Here is a 21,706-nt window from a genome sequence, read left to right as displayed (position 1 = left end):
CTATCTGGTGTGTGCAACGAATCTGAAGAAGCACGCAGCAGGCTGCTCATGCCATCGTACCGGCAACACGGAAACATGCTACTTATACCATACATAGGATGTCTGGTCGTACCCTTTTTGAGGTACATACACTCTTAACAATTGGCTACTGGCCTAACTTTTACGGGATTGCTAAATCTCAATCGACACCAAGTCTCAGTCGTTGCTATATTCGTGAGATCTTACATAGAGATCCGTACAAAATATCTTTTCATTTTTCTTTTCTTCTAGTAACTTTTAGTGTCCATATATATGTACTATAAACAGTTTAGGCTTCTGTGGTGTTATGGTAACCGTACTGTTCAACAGAAGCTGAATTAGTTAGCAGATGAAGGCTCCGAGCGGATGCTATCCTCCCAAGTCATCGCCATACCCTAGAGGCTAGAAATCCATTATATAATCCTCACAGCAACTGTCTACCAGGATAGCAAAAGTTTGAATGATTTCGACGATATCCGAAGCTGCGTGCATTCCCCAGGCTTTTGTCATCAGAGAGGTGGCAATGACACCGACTGCCCCAGCACTCTGAGAAGGGTCCAAACATATGGCCATGTCTTCTAGCTAGTGACCCAGTGCATATAATCCTCCAATTTTCCAAAACGAAAACTGCTTTGTCCATGTCTTGTAGCGACCCGCTAGTATGACCTTCCGATTTCCAAACGAGTTTCTCCGCACATGCCGGAGGATAATAGGTCGCTTCGCCCGAGTTTTCCCGCCATTGATTAAATACATGTAGCCATCGACAGGAAGACGAGGAGCAAGAAGTCCGGCGTGACATGACCATACATCTTACTACCAGACCAAGCTCTAAGCTTCCCCTCCTTGATGTGCCAGATAACTAATGTGATCACAACAACGGGGAGAAGATTATTCTACTGACAGTAAACACTGGCGGCCTTCAGCCACATCCACTCGTTCCTACTCCCAGTTCATGTTAACAACTGTTAGCTGTTAAGTAGTCCCTCGGTAAAGTAATATAAGAGCGTTTAGATCACTACTTTAGAGACCTAAATGCTCTTATTTTTCTTTACGGAGGGAGTAAAAAAAAGAAAGGAGTTGAGCAGACCTGTTGCTTCAGCCAGCGGAACTCTCTCAAAGTCTCTGAAAGTCCTGACGGCCGGAACACAACACGTTTGCTTTAATAAAGCCAGGCAGCAGCAAAGGCGGGGTTCCCTGAGACCGTGGCATAGCAAGAGAGAGCGCGACGTGTTCAGTTGCTTACCTCTCTTGCCGTTGACGGAGACCGGCGGGTGCATCAGCAATTCAGCACGCGGACGGCCGGCGACGACATTGACAGGTCCCGGTTTCTGACCGGTTCTCCGAGGCGCTACTTGGATAAAACTAGGCGTGCTTGCTGGTGCAGCCGGCCACTGGGACTAAGGTTTGACCAACGGAGTAGGGACAAATTAAGAGGGGTTTTCGTTAGCATACTTGATTGATGTGTGTGCACCCAAGTGGCCAGGGTCCACGCCATGGACGAGGGCGTGCCCATTTAGCCAAATCGGGCCAAGGAAGGAGCAGGCCCAGACGGCAAACCCACTCAAAATAAGAAAGAAAAAACACAGACGGCAAACAGAGCCTCACACCGAGAGAAGGCTTTGGCAAGAGTTTTTTTTTTCTCCGAAATGGCAGGATTCCTGTATTCATTAAGAAGAAAAGTGTTGCTCGGTTAATTAGGGAAAACCGAGCGAAAACCAGATTGCCCAGCTAATTAGGAAAACCGGGCAGAAAACCAGATTGGCAAGAGCTTTTCACTGCTGAAAGCAACACAAGCAAACAGCAAAAGAGCCACAGAGCAAGTGGTGCAAATATACATGCATTGGACTAGAGCAAGAGGTGGAGCATCTGAAACCCAAAACTTCAGTGAAGGAAGCAAGAGAGCAAAAACCTTCAGCATCTACACACCGAGAATCACGCTGTCCGTCGTGCCGACAGAGATCTTTCGCCCAGGCCTGGTAACCAAGAGGAACAAACAACAACATTGCAAATGTACTGGTACATCTCCAATCATCCTCTGAAACTGGAGCGCCGCACCATCTACATTTGGTTACTGAACTACTACAAAGAAAATAGAATGACTGAAACTTATTGTTAACACAAGGACTGAAACTTAGCATTCACTAATAACTCCATCAGTTAGTTCTCTATAACAGCAGAGAGCATGGAGAAGACTTATATGCGTTCTAAAGATATCAATCAACTTATTACTCGTTCATGACTATATACACACTGTCAAAGTTAAATCCTTAAAAAAAACTCTGGTTTAATACAATGATCCTCGACCAGCTTTATCTTCCCTAGTAACTCGATACCATTCCAACCAGTAGTTCTTGGAAATTTAATCTAGTAAATCTAAAAGGTCAATCACAAACTTTTACCCTTATCTGGCGGTAAACACGATACAGTGTTCCGTAACTTCTACATCTACCTATTAGTACTGAAGACTTATATTTTCCAATGTTCCTAGTCCAAATGTAATATATCCAACATGAAATGAGGGCTTTCAGGCTTTGGGAGCAACACCCTCAGTTTGTCTGCTATACTAACCATGTGTAAAGCATATCATGTTAACATCTTCCATATTTCATATAATATCTTAAATGCAGCGTAGTAAACTTTTGCCCACGTCTTCTAGTAACCCACTTCTCTATGATCTTCCAATTTCCAAACGGAAACTGCTTTTCCACACATGCTGGAAAACAACAATAGGTTGCTTCGCCCGAGTTTTCCTGCTAATAAACACATAGCCATCGACAATGAAGACAATAGCCGGAAGAAAGAAAAACCAGTGAGAAGAACTGACACCAGGCCAAGTTTGAAGCTTCCCTCCTTGATGTGCCAGGTAACTAATGTGAACACTGGCTGCCTTCAGCACCATCCATTCATTCCTACTCTCAGTGTTAACAGCTGTTAAGTACTCCTTCAGCAGAGCAAGAAAGGAAGGCAGATTGGCAGAGCTGCAGCTTGCTTCAGCCGGCGAAACTCTCTGAACTCTGAAGTCTCTGAAAGTCTTGACGGCCGAAATACCACACGTTTGCTTTAACAAAGCCAGGCAGGCAGTAGCAAAGCCGGGGTTCCCTGAGACCACGGCAAGGGAAAGAGAGAGTGCGACATGTTCAGTTGTTTACCTCTCTTACCGTTGACGGAGACCGGCGAGTGCGTGCATCAGCAATTCAGCACGCGGACATGGGCGACGGCGACGATGACAGGCCTCGGTTTCTGACCGGTTCTCCGAAGCTGCTTGAATTAAACTGGCCGTGCGTGCAGCCGACCATTGGGACTAATGTTTGACGAGTGGAGCAGGGACAAATTCAGAGGGGTTTCGGGTCGAGGGGTGGCGCATCTGAAACCCAAAACTTCAGTGCAGAAATCAACAACAGAACCTTGAGCATGTCGAGAGTTGATACAGAGAACCACGTCGACGGATCGGATCCGTCTTGTCCCGACAGTGATCTTCCACCCGGACCTGGCAACCAAGAGGAACAAGCAGAACGCTGCAATGCACAGGCACTGGTATATCAGCAGTTTTTCAGCATCTCCAATTATCCTCTGAACTGAAGAATGCACGATTTACATCCGGCCACTGGAAGTCTGGAACTGGAGAGCAGGCTTAAACTCCAAGGCTCTGCTTGCTCTTGGTAACACAGCCCAGACGGCAAACCCATTAAATAAACTTAAAAGAAAAGGCTTTTCACTGCTTAAAGCAACACAAGCGATCAGAACAAGTGGCGCAAATGGTCATGCACTGGACTGGAGCATCTGAAACCCAGAACCCGGAACAAATGGTGAGAGTGAAGCAAGAACAGAACCTTCAGCATGTTGAGACAGAGAATCACGCCGTCGACGGGATGTAAGCGGACCTCGGCACGCCTGGGTCCTGTCCTGGTAACCAAGAGGAACAAACAACTGGTGCTGGTATTTTCAGCATCTCCAATTATCTTCTCAACTGGAGAGCCCCACGATTTTACACTTGGTTACTGAACAACTACTAAGTACAAGGTAACAGAACGACTGAAACTTGTTATTATTCACCAATAACTCCATTAGTTAGTTCTCTATAACAGCAGAGAGCACGCAGAAGACCTATACGCAAGGGACCTTGTTCTAAAGACATCAAGGACCTTATTTTTACTCGTCCATTGGACAGCACTTTCATTGATCGGCCTATACAGTATATCGGCGCCCCAGCTAACTCGCCACTTCGCATATGTTCTGCAGCTGGGACCTCTTCCCCGCAGCAGCAGCGTTGCAGGCGTACAATGCTCTGCTGTTCACCCCAGCTCTGTACAGCTGCATCGACGCATGGCCACAGGCAGAGAGCCTAACCTCGGTGTGCGCAGGCACGAAGAAGACGTCACTTTCCTTCGCCTTCTCGCCATCTGACATTGAGTCTGCCTGAACCTCGCCCTCCCCGGTCATGACAAGGAAGATGGATGGACCTGGTACCGGTGGCATGACAACCACTTCACCTGGAGGCAGCAAGCAGCAGTCGACCTCGAACTCGTCAGTCGGAGGGGTGTAGCGTCGTACGTATGGCTGCACAGGCACCCCTCTCAATATTTCAGGGAAGATCTGCATACAGAAAATATACTGTTTAAACATCAAGGAGAGAACATTAAGCTAGCACACGCAAGCTCTAATCTCTTAGGACCACGGTCGACAGTCGGCACAATTTCAAGCTAAACTCACCTGTTTGTATGTTAGCATGGAGCAGAGGGTCTGCACATCTCTGTATTTAGGTGTCAAACCAGCACGAACAACGTTGTCTGAAGTAGCCATACACTCGATGCATTCCCCGGACAGGTATGCGTGTGGTTCATTGGCACCGATATAAATTGCTTCACCGGGACTGAGCTTGACATAGTTGAAGAGAAGGGCGGCTAGAACACCAACATCTTCTGGATACTGTCGCTCCAGAGACAAAACGAGCTCTTCCTTCTCTGTTAAGGTCCGAATCTGAACATCATCATCAACAAAAACAGAATCTCAGGCTTGTCAAATGGCATTAATATTCTTTTTTTTTTGAAATATGAAAAGTACATTGCTGAATAATGATGCACCATACTGCTGAACATCATCTTCTGTCAAGGATCGTTTCATACAGTAAGGAAATACAGCAGAAATTTTATCTAAGTAATGTAAAATCTTAGACAAAACTATGATTTGGTATTATGATCTTCTACCAGCTTTATCTTCCCTAGTAACTCGATGTCATTCCAACCAATAGTTCTTAGCAATTTAATCTAGTAATCTACCAGGTCAACCACAACTTTTACCCTTATCTGACAGTAAAAGACGATACAGTGTTCTTGTAGCTTTTGCATCTACCTATCAGTACTGAAGACTCACAGTTTCCAATGTTCCTAGTCCAAATGTAATATATCCAACATGAATATAGGGCTTTCAGGCTTTGGGAGCAACACCTTCAGTTTGTCATCTATACTAACCATGTGTAAAATATCATGTTGACATCTTCCGTATTACATATAACATCTTAAATGCAGCGTAGTAAACAACATAGTTTTTTACTTTTGCTTTGGAGGCAACGATGTCACTTAGCAGGTTACATTCAGTACTACGTGTTGTGTGGTTTAACAGGTTGCCATCATCAAGAAAATATAAATGACCACATACGTTCTAGATTAAGAAAGCTTTTACCTTGCTCTCATCATTCAGGCGACCCTTCAATTTATTAACTGCTTCGGAAACTGCTTCTTTACTTGCTGTCATTAGCTTAGCGAATGCTGATTGCAGACTGGATTTTACATCATTGCCACCATGATACTCTTTTACAGTCATAAGCTTGTCAGCATCTTCATGTCCGATCAGCCCTCCGACTTCAGGTACAGTCCTTATAACATCCTTGAGCTCCTACACCATGGTATAAACAGCATATCACTTTACAAGTAAAACTGATAGAAGGCATCTAAGAGAACATTGATGCCAGTAAAATTGTGCCTGTTCTTGAAGCAAATGATTTTCTTTCTATTAAGAAAATGATAACCTTTATGCAAGAAAATGTGTGATCTGCTCCTGATATCATCAAACATATATGATATATGTGCGGCTAAGCAAAGACAACAGCAAAAAGGAAAAAAATATTAAAGCAAACGTAAAATGGAAGTATAAATTTGTACTTGCTCTTGTATTGATCTAGGAACTGTTTGTAAGCTACCTGTTTAGGCAGGTGAAAAAGCAAATATGTACTACTTCGGTGGCCATATGGAAGAACTACTAATCCAAGTATTATTTCTGGTGGATGTTCGTCGCAACATGTTTTGTGAAGGCTTTAGCCTAATAACTGTACTTACTGTTTCCAATTTCATTTCAGTTGTCGTCCTATAAACTACTACCTCTGTAAACTTTTATAAGACGCTTTAGATCACCTAAAACGTCTTATAAAAGTTTACAGAGGGAGCACATTTGTATTTACCGCCTACCAATAGCCAATCGGTTACATATGGCCTTGTACAGAATTCAACCTTAATACTACAATACATTTACCATAGAATTCAACTTGATAGGAATGAACAAGTAGTAGATCCTGAGTTTAATCCACACACACATAGGGGTGAAAAATAGCTTCTACGAAGAACAAAAGGGAATTATTTCAAAAAAGGAAAGAACAAAAGGGAATAGATATGAAAAGCCGGATAAAAACCCCAAATTTGTGTCCTGTTCTGGCACCAGTGTCTATCTCCAAGCAACACCGACAATTTCTTGGATGGGTGATAGTTGCGACAGCCGGCTGGCCCGCGTGTCGCATTTATGTGTTAAGATAGATCCTCATATTTACATGTCAGCAAAATTGGTTGTGGGACACCATTATTTCGTGCCCGATATGCATTTTTTTTCAAATAAATATGTGCTTTTCTTGATGGACAGCTTGATGAGTATATCGACTAGCCAGCAGGAAGTAACGGACATGTAAATGTACATCGACTAGGAAAGAGTTGAAACAACCATTTGCCTGGTAAAAAAAATCGGTAAAGCATGTTTCTTTTTTGCGAGGTTCCCTGGTTTGGTAAAGCTATCTAGCGAACGTTCGCTGTGGGTGAAATCCCAGCGAACGCCCCCAGAGGCACACGATCTAGATCCAATGGGTGGCAGTTTTCGACGATTTTTTGCACTACGAATAAACAATTGCCATGGCATTTTCTTCTGGAACACGCATCTAAACATGTGCCTCGCATCCTGAAGAAGTCAAGGCGTGCTTGTTCCTATCGAGATTCAGTTGAGCCTAAAATAGTCTGACAGTCCAAGCGCACACGTTTGGCGCATACACTCTATATCTATATGACAAATTATTAAAATATAATCGTATATATGCAGAGGCGCAACCACGGGGACAAAACAATGCGCACGCGGCGTCGGTTGGGACGCACGGACGCACCTCGATGCCGGCGAAGCCGAAGAGCGCGCGGAACTCGGTGACGGCGATGGCCATCTCCGGCTTGTGGTTGGCGTCCCGGTACGTGGCCGGCCGCATGGCGTGCAGCAGCTCCGCCAGCCCCTTGTCCGGGTGCGCCTGGATCGACAGCGGCTTCGCCACCGACAGCACCTGCACGCGCGCGGAAAAATCGCAGGTCAGCTTCGCGAACGCGTCATGGTTGAGAGGAGCAGAGCGGGCAAGGGAGCAGAGGACAGAGGCGGCAGGCACCTTGAAGAGGAACGGGAGGTCGCCGGCCCAGCGCGCGGCGACGGCGGGGCCGAGCGCGGCGGGGCGGCGCGCGAGCCAGGCGCCGAGCGGCTCGCCGCCGGGGAGCACGGCGGAGGGCGCGGCCGGGTGCGTGCCCATCCAGAGCTCCGCGTAGGGGAGGGCCGGGTCCGGGTCGGGGGCTCCGGAGAGGCGCGCGACGAGGGAGGCGGCGCCGCGCCGGCCCCACGCGTACTGCTGCACGCCGCAGCGCAGCCGCAGCAGCGGCAGCTCCGGCGAGGAGGCCTCGGGCGGCGCCGGCGGGGAGGGCGACGGCGACGGCGAGGTGGAGGGAGCGCCCATTCTCTGTCGTGCGGAGCAGGGAGGGAGCAGTTCGTCTGGGCGTGGTGTGGTGTGGTGTGGTGTGGCGTGGGCGGGTGTTTGATTTCTCGTGGGATCGGTGCGGGAACGGGGCGCGGAGGAGGAATTTTAAGGGGAGGGGAGAAGATCGGCGCGGCGTGGCGTGGCGGGCGAACCGGCCGCGTCGGTCGGATGGGCGATCGGGGCGCCACGCGTTGGATTTGCCGCGCCGCTTCCACGTAGTGGCGTATGCTGGTTTGGCTCGCTGGAAGGCGTTGGATCGGGAAATACGTACGGTGATTAAGCGTTTTTATACTATTTCTTTCCTGAGAAAGTATTTATTATCCCTAATTGCCACCCAAATTTTATTTTACAGATCCAAATAAGGTAATCGTGTGTGTTTTCGTAGGGGGTGAAGGCTGATATATCGCACGTCAGTCTCCTTGTTACCAGATACAGTGGTTTTTATTTTATTCTGGGAAGGTCGTTATGGCTGGATTTTTCAACTTTAAAATGCATTTCCATCGTCCACGATGCGCGTTGAGGATAGAGCCTCGAGGTTCGTCAAGCCAATTATTACAGCTTTTATTTATAAATTACAAATATTTAGAGAGAGCTAAACCTAGGCCCTGTTCGGTACTGCTCCACTCCACAACTCCGGAAGCGGAGTTGCAGTTCAAATCGGAGGAGCTGTGGTTTCCCCGCTCTGCAGATTCTGGGAGCGGGTGATTATCGAACAGGGCCTTAGCTAGCTCATGAGCCACGGCATTAGCTGCACGAGCCACAATGCTTCCTTAAGGTTACAAGTTTATTTCCATCACACAGAAGTCATGCTTCAAACACTGTAAACGCTTTAGAATTTTGTATTTCTTTCCACCGTATATGAAAGTCATGCTTCCAACGCTATAAATCATGCTTTATAAAACCCAAATCAACTTCTTTCTAATGTGGGCTCGTCGACGACTTGGTGGACAACAGTGTGCGCGTGCGCTGGTTTCAGAGACGAGGGGCGACATGTCTGGAGTACGAGGATGCAAGGATAGTGGGGTTTGAGAGCGGTAGCTTGAACAGGCCTCGGCAAGGATGACAATATGTGTTTTCGTCGGTATATTTGTCATGAATGTGCCACTTTCATGACATAAAATATTTTCATTTGGGTCAAAATGTAACATATGTGTTTTTTTCTTGTAGTGTAGAGTGCCATAATTTAACATGTTTTTGAATATGCATATAGACGAGGCATGTTATAGGCAGAGGAAGACCTCCTACATTGGCGGTTTTGTGTGTGGCCTGTAGGTTTGGATGTGGGAACAGATCCCTGTTGGTCGTCCAGTGAAAGTACCCGCCTGGTCAATGGAAATGGTCTTACGATGAGGATCTCGAGCGCTTCCCCATAGTCACGTAAACATGGACTAGTGTGGAAATGTATGTGGCGCGCTCTATAGGGTGATACAAGTCCTACATCAACGAGCTCGATATACTCATTAGCAGGCAGTCGTTCATGAATAATTACCCTCATTGTGGTCGAATGCTTTCTACATAAGTAACATGATGATGATGTGATGTATGTCAGCTGAAGGTCATACATGGTCATGAGATAATTCCCTTTGAACATGATGTATCATGGTTTGGTAGATTTTGTTCATGTGTCTCGTGAGCACACCACCGATGAAGGCCACACATGCAGAAATTAGATCCTTACAGAGATCCTTGTTCTTACAATGCCCTGTAAAAGTTTGGGACGAAATGACTCATACATCATTGGTGGTGCATCCTCACATGCCCTGGAATGCCAAATATCCACAACCTTGAGTATGCCTTGGTGCCTTTCCTATATGATGCATACATATTCCCTATCTAGAGCAATGACTGATCTCCTCACGTGACACATGACCCATTCCCAAATTGACTATTGTCGACTGGCACCAAAGCAAATGCCACGGACACTTGATCATTAGCATCGTGTGCCAATGCTATCATGAGTGTGCCCATGTATTTATATGTCAAAAAATGTTTCATCTATAGAAAAAACGATTGATGGTGCTGAAAAGTTGCAATGCGTGGGCCGAAAGTCTAGAAGGCAAGACGAAACACTCCATCATCATCCTCGACCATATGATACATGCCCGGGTTCGTATAGGCCATCGCTCCCAATAACCTAGTGAGGTCTACCGTACAACATTCTGAGAGCGATTTTCTTAGCCTTTCATGTATTAACACACTTCATTCTGTATCTGAAAATATCTTTTTCCAAACTCATCATTAACTTCATCTTAATGGTCGGGTCCTTGTTACATGTTTCATGAATTTATACCCGATGAATTCAGAGGTCAGCTGATGATTGGCTCATTGCCTTGACGGCATACATTTCCATCCTTTCCTCGACAATCTGCACACTTCTAATCGATCTCATATAATCTAATGATGCTTGGTTCAAGTCAAGATGAAAGACAGGACCATTCACTTTGCTAGCAAATAATTGAAGTGCTTTGCATTCCGAGGATGCAACACCTCCTTGTATGCACACCATTGCAAATCCGACTTGATAGACATCTTCTTCATTAGATATTTTTGTCCCGACCCAACATCATATCTTCTTAACAGTTCAACTTGGTCACTCAATCCATGCAATTTAACACAATCTTTATTTGTTCCACAACCTCCTCATAACTAGTATCTGTAACAAATGTCAGTACTTCCTCCTTGTTGTCAACAATCTCGGTATTCATAAATGCTGCCTTATGAATATACTGAACATGCACGATTCTCGCCATCTAAAAAATAATAGCAATGCAAATAATTAAAAGTATCAATGACAATGGAAAATCTACTGTGTGGCATCTAAAAGATGAAGGAAATATGCCCTAGAGGCAATAATAAAGTTATTATTTATTTCCTTATTTCATGATAAATGTTTATTATTCATGCTAGAGTTGTATTAACCGGAAACTTAGTACATGTGTGAATACATAGACAAAGCATAAGTGTCCCTAGTATGCCTCTACTTGACTAGCTCGTTTATCAAAGATGGTTATGTTTCCTAACCATAGACATGTGTTGTCATTTGATAAACGTGATCACATCATTAGGAGAATGATGCGATGGATAAGACCCGTTCATTAGCTTGGCATTATGACTTATACATGTTCCTCAGACTATGAGATTATGCAACTCCCGAATACCGGAAGAACACTTTGTGTTCTATCAAACGTCACAACGTAAATGGGTGATTATAAAGATGCTCTACAGGTGTCTCCGAAGGTATTTGTTAGGTTGACATAGATCGAGATTAGGATTTGTCACTCCGTGTTTCAGAGAGGTATCTCTGGGCCTCTCGGTAATGCTCATCACTATAAGCCTTGCAAGCAATGTGACTAATGAGTTAGTTGCGGGATGAAGTATTACGAAACGAGTAAAGAGACTTGCCGGTAACGAGATTGAACTAGGTATGATGATACCGACGATCGAATCTCGGGCAAGTAACATACCGATGACAAAAGGAACAACGTGTGTTGTTATGCGGTTTGACCGATAAAGATCTTCATAGAATATGTAGGAGCCAATATGAGCATCCAGGTTCCCCTATTGGTTATTGACCGGAGATGTGTCTCGGTCATGTCTATATAGTTCTCGAATCCGTAGGGTCCACACGCTTAACGTTCGATGATGATTTGTGTTATCAGTTATGTGATATGATGAACCGAAGTTTGTTCGGAGTCCCGGATGAGATCACGGACATGACGAGGAGTCTCGAAATGGTCGAGACATAAAGATTGATATATTGGAAGGCTATATTCGGACATCGGAATGGTTCCAGAGAAGTTCGGGTATTTTCCGGAGTACCGGGAGGTTACCGGAACCCCCGGGGGAAGTTATGGGCCTTATGGGCCATAAGAGGGAAGCACACCAGCCCACAAGGGGCTGGTGCGCCCCCCCTTGGGCAGGAGGCCGATTAGGACTAGGAGAAGGGGGCCGCCCCCCCCCCCCTTTCCTTCTCCTTCTCCCTTCCCCCTTTCCTACTCCGTGTGGGAGGTGGAATCCTACTAGGACTAGGGAGTCCTAGTAGGACTCCACACCTTGGCGCGCCCCCTAGGGCCGGCTGCCTCTCCCTCTCCCTTCTTTATATACGGGGGCAGGGGGGCACCCTAGAACACACAAGTTTCTCTTAACCGTGTGCGGTGCCCCCCTCCACAGTTACACACCTCGGTCATATTGTCGTAGTGCTTAGGCGAAGCCCTGCGCCGGTAACTTCATCATCGCCGTCGCCACGCCGTCGTGCTGACAGAATTCTCCCTCGGCCTCAACTGAATCAAGAGTACGAGGGACGTCATCGAGCTAAACGTGTGCTGAACACGGAGGTGCCGTACGTTCGGTGCTGAGATCGGTCAGATCGTGAAGACGTACGACTACATCAACCGCGTTGATAAAACGCTTCCTCTTTCGGTCTACGAGGGTACATGGACACACTCTCCCCACTCGTTGCTATGCTTCTCCTAGATAGATCTTCCGTGATCATAGGATTTTTTTTGAAATTACTACGTTACCCAACAAAAGACACCGCAACAATATCTAATACAAACCCTAGACCTAGTTCGTCCACATCCCAAATCACTAATATTTGACAAACCCTAATGGTTACTACAGATCATCACAAATATCATATTAGTCACACTTTCACCAATTCAATAATGGATTTCATAGAATGTTCAACACTAGGGTTAGGGCTGACATGAACAAATGCCATCAAAATACAAAAGACACCCGCTTTGGAAGAAATCGTGGGAGATAAAAGAGGTTACCTCAGTGAATGCAAAAGAAACCGAATCCATAGAAAATTTTCACCGATTTCAAATGATTTGAAGTGAATTGTGTAGGGGAGAGATAAGGCGCGAGGGCTACAACTCGGGTGGGGGATGAGGAGGAAGAGAGATAGGGTCAGTGGGAAGGTGGTATCTAGCAAAGTCCGGGACTTTGGCGCTTCCACGGTGCCATGTCAGCGATCAACGTTGACTCGGCCGGTGCATGAGCCAAGCCTGCAACAGCAATCACTTCAGTGTTTCTATGTAGAACTACAATGTCAAAGGACTAGCCTTTGGCAGAAAGGATCAAATTGCGCTAAAGTTCTTTTTGGGAGGTTCAATTTGTATTAATCTTGTCACTAAGAGTCAAAATAGTGATTTTGGTTGTGCTTCGAGGGGGAAACTCATTTCCTCTCCTATACAATGAATTTCGGAATCTAATAAGTACGGAACGTCAGGTACGAGCACATGGCAACTCCGAACGTATTGGACAACAAGTTTAGTGACGCGAGGATGACAACTTTAGCTGCCAAAGATGACATTTTTCATGCTTCAGTTTACTTTTCGACAGAAAATTACCGTGCTTGCCAACTAACTTGCCATCCCCACACTGAATTTGCCGTCGAAAAATGTTTGGAGTTGCCATTTGCTGCTACCTCAGTCGTTTGGCACTTATCATTTTCGTTCACAGATCATCCTCCTCCAATAGATTTTCCCTGTCCTCGTCAGACGGCAGGCCTGTCCCAACACCAAAGAACACACACGTGACAGATTAAGGGTCCATCTATAACTGTGCGAGGTACGAAACCTGTGTGGAGCACCAAAACATGCACCCTTCTTGGACGACCGAGCGCATCGGCCCGTCGACGTCATCTGCTTTCTGATCAGCAGCAGATAGTGGCGTCGCAGACAGGTCAGATGGCCACGTACGCTGGGTTGCATTGCATGCGTGGCCGGCGCTTCGATCGGCTCGGCGTGGCGCCGGCTGGCAAACCAGAGACGAAAGCGGCGGCTGGCGCTCACGGCATGGCCAGCTAGCTACTGTAGCTAATTAGCCACCGACAAGTAGTTTTTACTTTTATTTTTTGACAATCACACCGACAACAAGCAGTTTTGTTTTTTTGACATCACCCCGACAAGCAGATGAATTGAGTGCAAACCACAGCGCGGTGCAATCATGTCAGTCACTGTGTGGTTACATGCCATGCAGGGGGCACATCGGCTGTCGGCGAAGCGGACGGAATTACGTACATGTCCGGGTACTTGTCGGTGCTGTATATACTGTATGTCCTGACCACTCTTGTCGAAACCCTGCGGCTTTCAGGATCCCGGTTTAAGGGCCTTCAGACACCATCTTTTGACCCAGGCACACAAATTAATTAAGAGTCTTGAGAGTTGGTTCAGCTCGATGGCTTTTTCAGTCGCACGTACCCTGCCATGTTTCGGCCGGACTTTGTGGATCCAAAGCGGCGACGCTAGCGTACGTGCGGTTTGGAGTGACCTTTTTAGGTGGCTTTTGGACGAGAGCGCAGTCCCTACGCGACGTCATACGTACCCCTTCTACTCATGTGCAACATCTTCATCTTGGGTACGTCATTGTTGTTGGCAAATACAAGATGCAACTCGGTAGTATATATGTTTGTCCAGAACTATGTACTAGTACGTTTACACTTGACGAACTCGACCTGGGGTGCATGGCTGCAAGGCACGTCAGGGTCGACGTTGGTCGAAGCTTTTGGTAAGTTGTTGGCATCGCGATGGAGCGCACATCAATGCGCAACAAGTGATAAGCATGATCCAGTTCCTCCGGCCGACCTTATCGCACACGTACTCTACTTTCGTTTCCTTTGGATATGCATGCATGAAGCTGCATGGCTCCACGTACACTTTAGAGTGACCTTTCAGATTCAGCTCGATATATACAATTAGCATCTCCTTTTCATGGGCTGAAAATGTATTGTTCACAAAATTTTGCAAATAAAATTTATTAATGAGAACATGGAGGGTGAATAGGGACCCTTCACTAGTAGAAAAAGAGTCAAATGTTCAGCTCATCAGTCCCGGTTTGAATTTGAGCCAGCACTAATGTGACTATTAGTGCCGGTTCCAACGGTTAGGCGGGCCGCTCTCATTAATACCGGTTCGTTCAGAATTTTTAGCACCGGTTCGTGCCACGAGCCGGTACTAAAGAAAGTGGTGGCAGGATGTTGTCAGTCTGGGGCCCCTCCAGCACCTTTAGTACCGGTTCGTGCCACGAACCGGTACTAAAGGTCGTCCTATATAAACCCTTCGTCCACCCGCGCTCTGTTCTCCCCCCTTTCCCCTCTCCTCTCTGTTCTTCCCTTCTTTCTCTCGAGCTCATCACAAATTTTGCCCAAATTTTGTCAAGATTTGAAGGCCCCCATCCATTCAAATGATCACAAAGGTTCGCAACTTTGTCCTTTCATCTCTCATTGCTAGATTAGCTCTTGCAATGGTTTATATAGTGATTAATTTGTGGGTTTTACTAATTTGGGAGGAATTATATGTGGTAGTATTTGATTTATATGCAATTTGAGGTCAAAATAACACTTTGTTTGCATATGTAGGTGTGGTTTACTTAGTGCCTTCTAAATCTCCGTCGTAACCACCGTCGATCGCCCGCACCGTCCCATCGCCGGCACCACCTTGTGGTGAGCCTCTTGTTCTTATCCTTTTTATATAAAAAATTCATGTTTGTGTGATTTGGATATATAGTTACTCGTATAATTATCTTACCCGTACGTTGTTTGTTATACATAGTGCCATGGTTTTGATATCCGTCTTCGTCGGCCCTCGTCCGTTTTATGATTCGGACGTGGTATATTCTCTTTTAAAACTATTTGTTGCATTTCGTGTTTATGAAAAATTATGCCCATCAAGTTGACATAGATATTTTTATCTAGGAGGTATGTGAACCGGAAATTCCAACCTACCCTATTGTCGAGAGGTTAAATTTAGTTCAAAGAGAAAACGAGTATTTGAAAAAAAAAAATTAGTTGTTATACCAACGGAGCGCATACGAGCACTTCAAGAGAAAACATGTAGGAGAAATTGTATATATATATATATATATATATATATATATATATATATATATATATATATATATATATATATATATATATATATATATATATATATATATACACATGTGTGAATAATGGTGGTTGTGAGAAATTCTATTTATATATATGCATAATGTGTACAATATGTAGTATCGTAAAATACCAGCAAACGAAAAAAAATTAAATGGAAAACACAAAATTAAAGAAAAACAAATCATGAATCCAAAACCCCCCCAAACATTTTAGTACCGGTTGGTGTTACCAACCGGTACTAAAGTGCTCCCTGCCCCCGGTGCTGGCTCGTGCCACGTGGTGGCCCTTTAGCGACGGTTCGTGCAGAACCGGTACTAAAGGGGGGGCCTTTAGTCCCCACCCTTTAGTGCCGGTTACAGAACCGACACTAAAGGCCCTTACGAACCGGTGCTATAGCCCGGTTCTGCACTAGTGTTTGTGGATAAGATTAAGGTTGGACTTATGTCTTAATTTCTCAGAAGTAGCGCATCTCCAAAGCTGACCTGCAAATGGACGCCTCATCTGTTTTTTATGTTCGGGCATGGTTCGCGTACATGATGCGGGAGCCGGCCATCCAACAATATTTACAAATTAATCCGATTGACAGAAGAGAGAATAGTGCTCTAGTAGAAAAATGCCCATTTGTCCCGGTTCATAAGGCCCATTTGTCCCGGTTCCTGAACCGAGACTAAATGGTCGGTACTAAAGCCCAGTACCTTTGGTCCCGGTTCTTATACGAACCGGGACAGATGGGGCTCCACGTGGCCGCTGCAGCTTGCCCAGGCAGGGGGGGCTTTTTGTCCCGGTTGGTAGCACCAACCGGGACCAATAAGCGTCCACGCGTCAGCAGTTCAGGGGCTGGGTTTTTTGTTTTTTTTGAAAGGGGGGGGGTTGGGGGTTTTGTAGGGTAAATTTAGGGGTTTCATATATTGTGTTAGCTATCTAATAGAGAGAAGTGTCCTTTCTTATCTCCGTGCTTGGTCGACGCTACGTACTATACGTATATATATAGAGGACTCGACACGCTAGCTAGTAAGCAAATGAAGGAAACCATTAAGTACACAAGATCGTCATGAACATATACAAAGAGAAGTGATCGACCTCTCTTTCTCCGAGAAATTGGTCGAACAACAAGTTTTCGTACATCTATCCGACGCTACTAGTTACATATATACAATAAAAGATCTCTTACAATCCCTAGCATCTGATGTCAAGTTCCACATGGTATTCTCCGTCTTTGTCTATGACGTGGTCAAGAAAGAATCCCGCCAATTCCTCTCGCATTGCTTTTATGCGATCATGTGGTAGGAGTACATCCTGCAGCTGCCAAAGCTAATTTGAAGAAGGGGGTCAATACATATATATGAATGAAACTCAACACAAATGATGGTAATAAAATAAAATTGTGAATATTATTGCTTACGCACTTCATAATCTTCTTCAGAGTAGCCCCGCTTAGAGGTCGCCGCGTTGTAGATGTACTCGCAGACGTAGTATCCACAAAAATTATTCCCTCCTTCCTGCCACAACCACTTTACGAGAAATAGAGGTTAATCAAACTGATAATCAAGCATTATAAATGGTATTGATGAAACTAGCTAGAATCAATGGGAGATGCGCGGAACTAGCTAGTAGTACTTACTTTCGGGTGTGTAAATCTCAGCTTCCCCGGCAGTCCCGGAGCTTCTGCGGTGAACACTTTCCAAACCCTGTGAGACAAAGAAAATAATTATTACTTGATATCAGGAAATGAACAAAGTTGCCGATATGGTGCGATCGATAATGATCGATTGAACTTACTTCTCGAGCATTTCAGTCATGTCCGCATACTCCTTGGGATCTTTTCGTCTTGAGTCTAAGACGGTTACTAGTCCCTGCTCAAGCTTAATCTTTAGGAGAATAAAATGGAAGTTGTGCACGCATGCATAACTCATCAATTACATTACTATAACACCTCGAGTAATAAGGGAAACCGAATATGCACAAGACAGTAACACTCGCTTGAAGTTGTAAGGAATGAGTATTTTATCTTTGTATTGATTTTTAAGCAATGATTTTAGCAAGTTGGCCTTGGCTTCTTTGGCATCATGTTTAACCGTCCATTCATCTATGAGATTTGTGTTAATGAACCCAATATCATAGATTTGTCTTTTCTTGCATTCGACGATCTTCAATCTGCATAATATAGTGAGGATAATTATATATACATGCAATGAAAGAGCTGAGCTATATATAGAGACTTAATTACAGAAGTAGTACTTACATACAGTAGCAAGTGATGATTATTTTATCGAGGGCCTTTTGATTGAAAAACTGGAAGAACTCCTCAAATGGAACAAACAACAGATCAATTCCAACGAGGTCGTGCTCCTCTTTAACTCTCAGCGTCAAAATATCCTTCCCAGACTTGCAGGTGTCCATGTACCACTTATGGAATCTTCGCATCATCGTTGTTAGATGAGGATGACTAGGTTTGACGAGAGGCTTCCCATACCAGTATTTGTGTTCGTCCACCCCCATTGTATAAAATGTGCATCGTCGGGCAGGTAATCACCAGGATTGGTACCGGGCAGCATCCCCGACAGATTTACGATGATATCGCTAGACACCTTCAGCGTGGGGCACGATTGGTTCGCCTGTTCGCCGAGCTAGGGAATTTTTTCCCACTTCTTCTTTCTTGTAACCTTTTGTCACTTGAAGTAGTTTCGGACCGGCGCGCTTCTTCCACTGCCTTTTTAAGAGCGCAGACATGGTTGTCATCCGGCGGAGGCGGTGGTGGCCGCTTCAGGGCATCCAAAGTGCGCTGAACTTTCACCTTATCTATCTTCTCCTCCGGAGGTGGAGGTTTCTTTGCAAAAAAAATCCTTCACATAGGCTTTACAGATTTCCGCATTTTCCTATTCGGTCATCTCGTATGGTAACTTCTCTAGAGGCTTGAGAGATGGACCGAATTTGTATTGTCTCCCGCCTCTGGCTGTACTGCTAGACGCCGGAGCAGGCGGAGTGGCTACGGCTGTCTTCTTTTGTTGCTTACGAGGCGGAGAAGGAGGCGGAGTGCTATGACGCGCCGGAGAAGCCGGAGCGGCGGTGGCTCTCTTCCGCCCTTGTTGATGAGGCGGAGGAGGAGGCGGGCTGCTCGGACGCGCCGGCGCAGGCGGAGAAGGAGGCGGAGTGCCGCCATGCGCCTGAGCAGCCGGAGAAGGAGGCGGAGTGCCCTGATCACTTGCCGGAGGAGGAGGCGGAGTGCCCTGACTCGCTGGAGGAGGAGGAGGAGGCGGAGGCGTCTAGTTTGGAAGGTTGATGAGCTTCTTTTGCCATAGACATGGAGTCAGTAGAGCAGAACCCAGCCGAGTCTCCCCTTCACCGGTAGGGTGGTCAAGCTCGAGCTCCTCAAATCCCTCCGTTATTTCATTCACCATCATAGCATCATATCCTTCTGGAATCGGACGACAGTGAAAAGTTGCACCGGGTTGAGGAGGTGCAACAGGCCGACAGCCGCCTTGACTTTGAGGTTCTGCCATTGCGTCATAAGGTGGCAATCTTGAGACTCCGTGATAGCATCCACGGGGTAGCTAGCAGGAGCCGTGAAGACAGGCTCCTGAAGCAGCTCGGTGGAAGCCACGCTACTTCTCCGCTGAGATGGCGGGGTAGCTTCGGCAGGTCGCTTGCTGTGAACTACTTCTCGTTCCTCTAGTGCTTGTACCCTTGCGTGTAGCGCCTGCAGTTGGGTCTGCTCCACTTTTCTCTTCCTCTCCCGGCCTTTGTAACCACCTGCGTCGGAAAACCCAGCCTTCCATGGAACGGTGCCTAGCGTGCCTTGTGTCCGTCCAGGGTGCTCAGGATTCCCGAGGGCCATTGTGATCTCATCGTTCTCTCTGTCGGGAAAGAAAGTCCCTTGCTGCGTTGCGGCGATATACTCCTGAAGCTTCGTGACGGGTATTCGCAGTTGCTCGTTTGTCCAAACGCACTTCCCTGTTTCAGGGTCCAAGGTTCCCCTAACCCCGAAGAACCAAGTCCTTGAACGGTCTGGCCAGTGCAATGTTTCTGGTTCGACCCCTTTATCAAGTAGGTCATTCTCAGCCTTCTCCCACAACAGCCGAGCTTTGAGGTAGCCACCTGACCCCGTGCGATGGTGATGCTCCTTCTTCGCAACATTTTTCTTGGCTGTCGCTGACATCTTCTTACTCTTGTGCGATGTCTTGTGGGTCACAAATGCGTCCCAGTGATCTCTTATCTTGTCATATCGGTCGGTAAATTATGGAGTCTTGTCTTTGTCGAAAAACGTTGATTTCAGCTCATTCTTCCACCTCCTGAATAGATTCACCATCTTCTTAAGAGCATGAGCCTTGATCAATGGCTCTATTAGTGGCTTCTCCAGATCCTCCTCTGGTGGTAGGGTGAAATTTGCGTTCAGCTCGGTCCCAAGATCATCTTTCTGCCTATCGTTGACATAAGACACCTGAGGGTCTTCATTCTTAGGCTTATACCATTGGTGGATGCTGATCGGAATCATGTCCCTAACAAGACCCCCGCACTGAGCAGAAAATGCTTCCTTGGTCCGGATGGGTTCAATCGGTTGGCCATCGCGCGCGATTGCTGTGATCGTGAACCTTTCATCCTGGCGCAATCTTTTCTTCGGGCCTCGTCTCGTTACCGAAGTTTGGCTCGATCCGGAGGGCTAGAAAAGAATAAAGAAGAGAGTTAATATGTGTACATTCCAAAACAATTAATGCATCAATTAGCTAGTCAGCACAGGCTTAATTAATATATATACCTGGCCGGACTCCATTCGGTCACCGGAGCCGTCATCACGGTGTCCTTCTTCCACCGGCATTCGGTCACCCGGAGCCATCATAATCATGTCCCTCCTCCTCCATTGTTCGATCACCGTAGCCTGCTTCACCCTCTCCTTCCAGACCATCGGTGTCGTTGAGATACGACATGACATCACCTCCGCCGAGGATTATGTCCCCCAACACCTGTTCTGCTTCCAAGTCTCGGTGCTCCATAGTTTCTGCAAATATTACAACATGGCAATTAATATACAAACATGACAGATGGATATATTAGTGGAAAATGTAGACCTAGCTAGCTAATCACAACAAGGAATCATATTAGTGGCCTCGATGCTTCTACGGTTTGGGGTGGCCTCGGCAACGCTTCTAGGGTTTGGGGTGGCCTCGACGACAACGCTCTTTTAACTTGGTAAATTTGGGTGGCCTCAGCAATGCTTCTAGGGTTTGGGCCGGACTGCCTGTCTCATGATTGTCTGACGTTTGTCTAGTGTCAAAGGATTCAACAAAACCATGTCTTCATCATTTGGCAAAAGTAACAGGCGCATGATGGTACGAAGCTCTCCAAAGTTGTTTTGGAACGGAGTCCCAGATAGGATATAATTCGCTTTTTGGTACAAAGTTCAGCAAGAGCCTTCCGAATATCACTATTTGGAAGGCCTTTGCTGAAATTCGTACCAAAAGGTGGATTATCCTATCCGGGACTCCGTTCCAGAACAAATTTGGAGAACTTCGTACCATCATGCCCCGGTTACTTCCGGCTAATGATGAAGCCATGGATTTCTTCAACACTTTGACACAAGGCAACCTGATCTCGACCCCTCGGCGATCCTCGACCCTCGACCCCTCGGCGACCCTCGACCCTCTACCCTAGATCACTACCCTCGACCGCTCGGCAATCCACGACCCTCTACCCTAGTTCCTGACCCTCGACCCCCTCATGTCACATTTGTCTAGTGTCAAAGGATTCAACAAAACCAT

The 21,706-nt window shown here is 46.2% G+C and overlaps 1 protein-coding gene across 1 annotated transcript; it reads right to left on the bottom strand.

Annotated features, from left to right (window-relative positions):
- Positions 1–3,934: 3,934 nt before the first annotated feature.
- LOC109749832 (mannose-6-phosphate isomerase 1) lies at positions 3,935–8,132 on the bottom strand. The gene is made up of 5 exons (XM_020308777.4): positions 7,700–8,132; positions 7,433–7,600; positions 5,698–5,910; positions 4,729–4,995; positions 3,935–4,611 (listed from the first exon to the last, which is right to left on the bottom strand). The coding sequence occupies exons 1-5, from the start codon at positions 8,036–8,038 to the stop codon at positions 4,228–4,230; spliced, it is 1,371 nt and encodes a 456-aa protein (XP_020164366.1). The 5' UTR covers positions 8,039–8,132; the 3' UTR covers positions 3,935–4,227.
- Between the last annotated feature and the right edge of the window lie 13,574 nt (positions 8,133–21,706).

Source organism: Aegilops tauschii, chromosome 3 (assembly GCF_002575655.3).
Source record: "Aegilops tauschii subsp. strangulata cultivar AL8/78 chromosome 3, Aet v6.0, whole genome shotgun sequence".
Lineage (NCBI taxonomy): Eukaryota > Viridiplantae > Streptophyta > Magnoliopsida > Poales > Poaceae > Aegilops > Aegilops tauschii.
Note: the sequence above shows the minus strand (reverse complement) of the source record. Positions and strands in the feature narration are given on the sequence as shown.

Coding starts and splice junctions, on each gene's coding strand:
- LOC109749832 (XM_020308777.4), bottom strand. CDS start 8,038: ATGGGCGCTCCCTCCACCTCGCCGTCGCCGTCGCCCTCCCCGCCGGCG. Junction 5,911..7,432: donor TCGGCTTCGCCGGCATCGAG/GTGCGTCCGTGC, acceptor ACCATGGTGTAG/GAGCTCAAGGATGTTATAAG. Junction 4,612..4,728: donor CCATGCTAACATACAAACAG/GTGAGTTTAGCT, acceptor TTCTGTATGCAG/ATCTTCCCTGAAATATTGAG.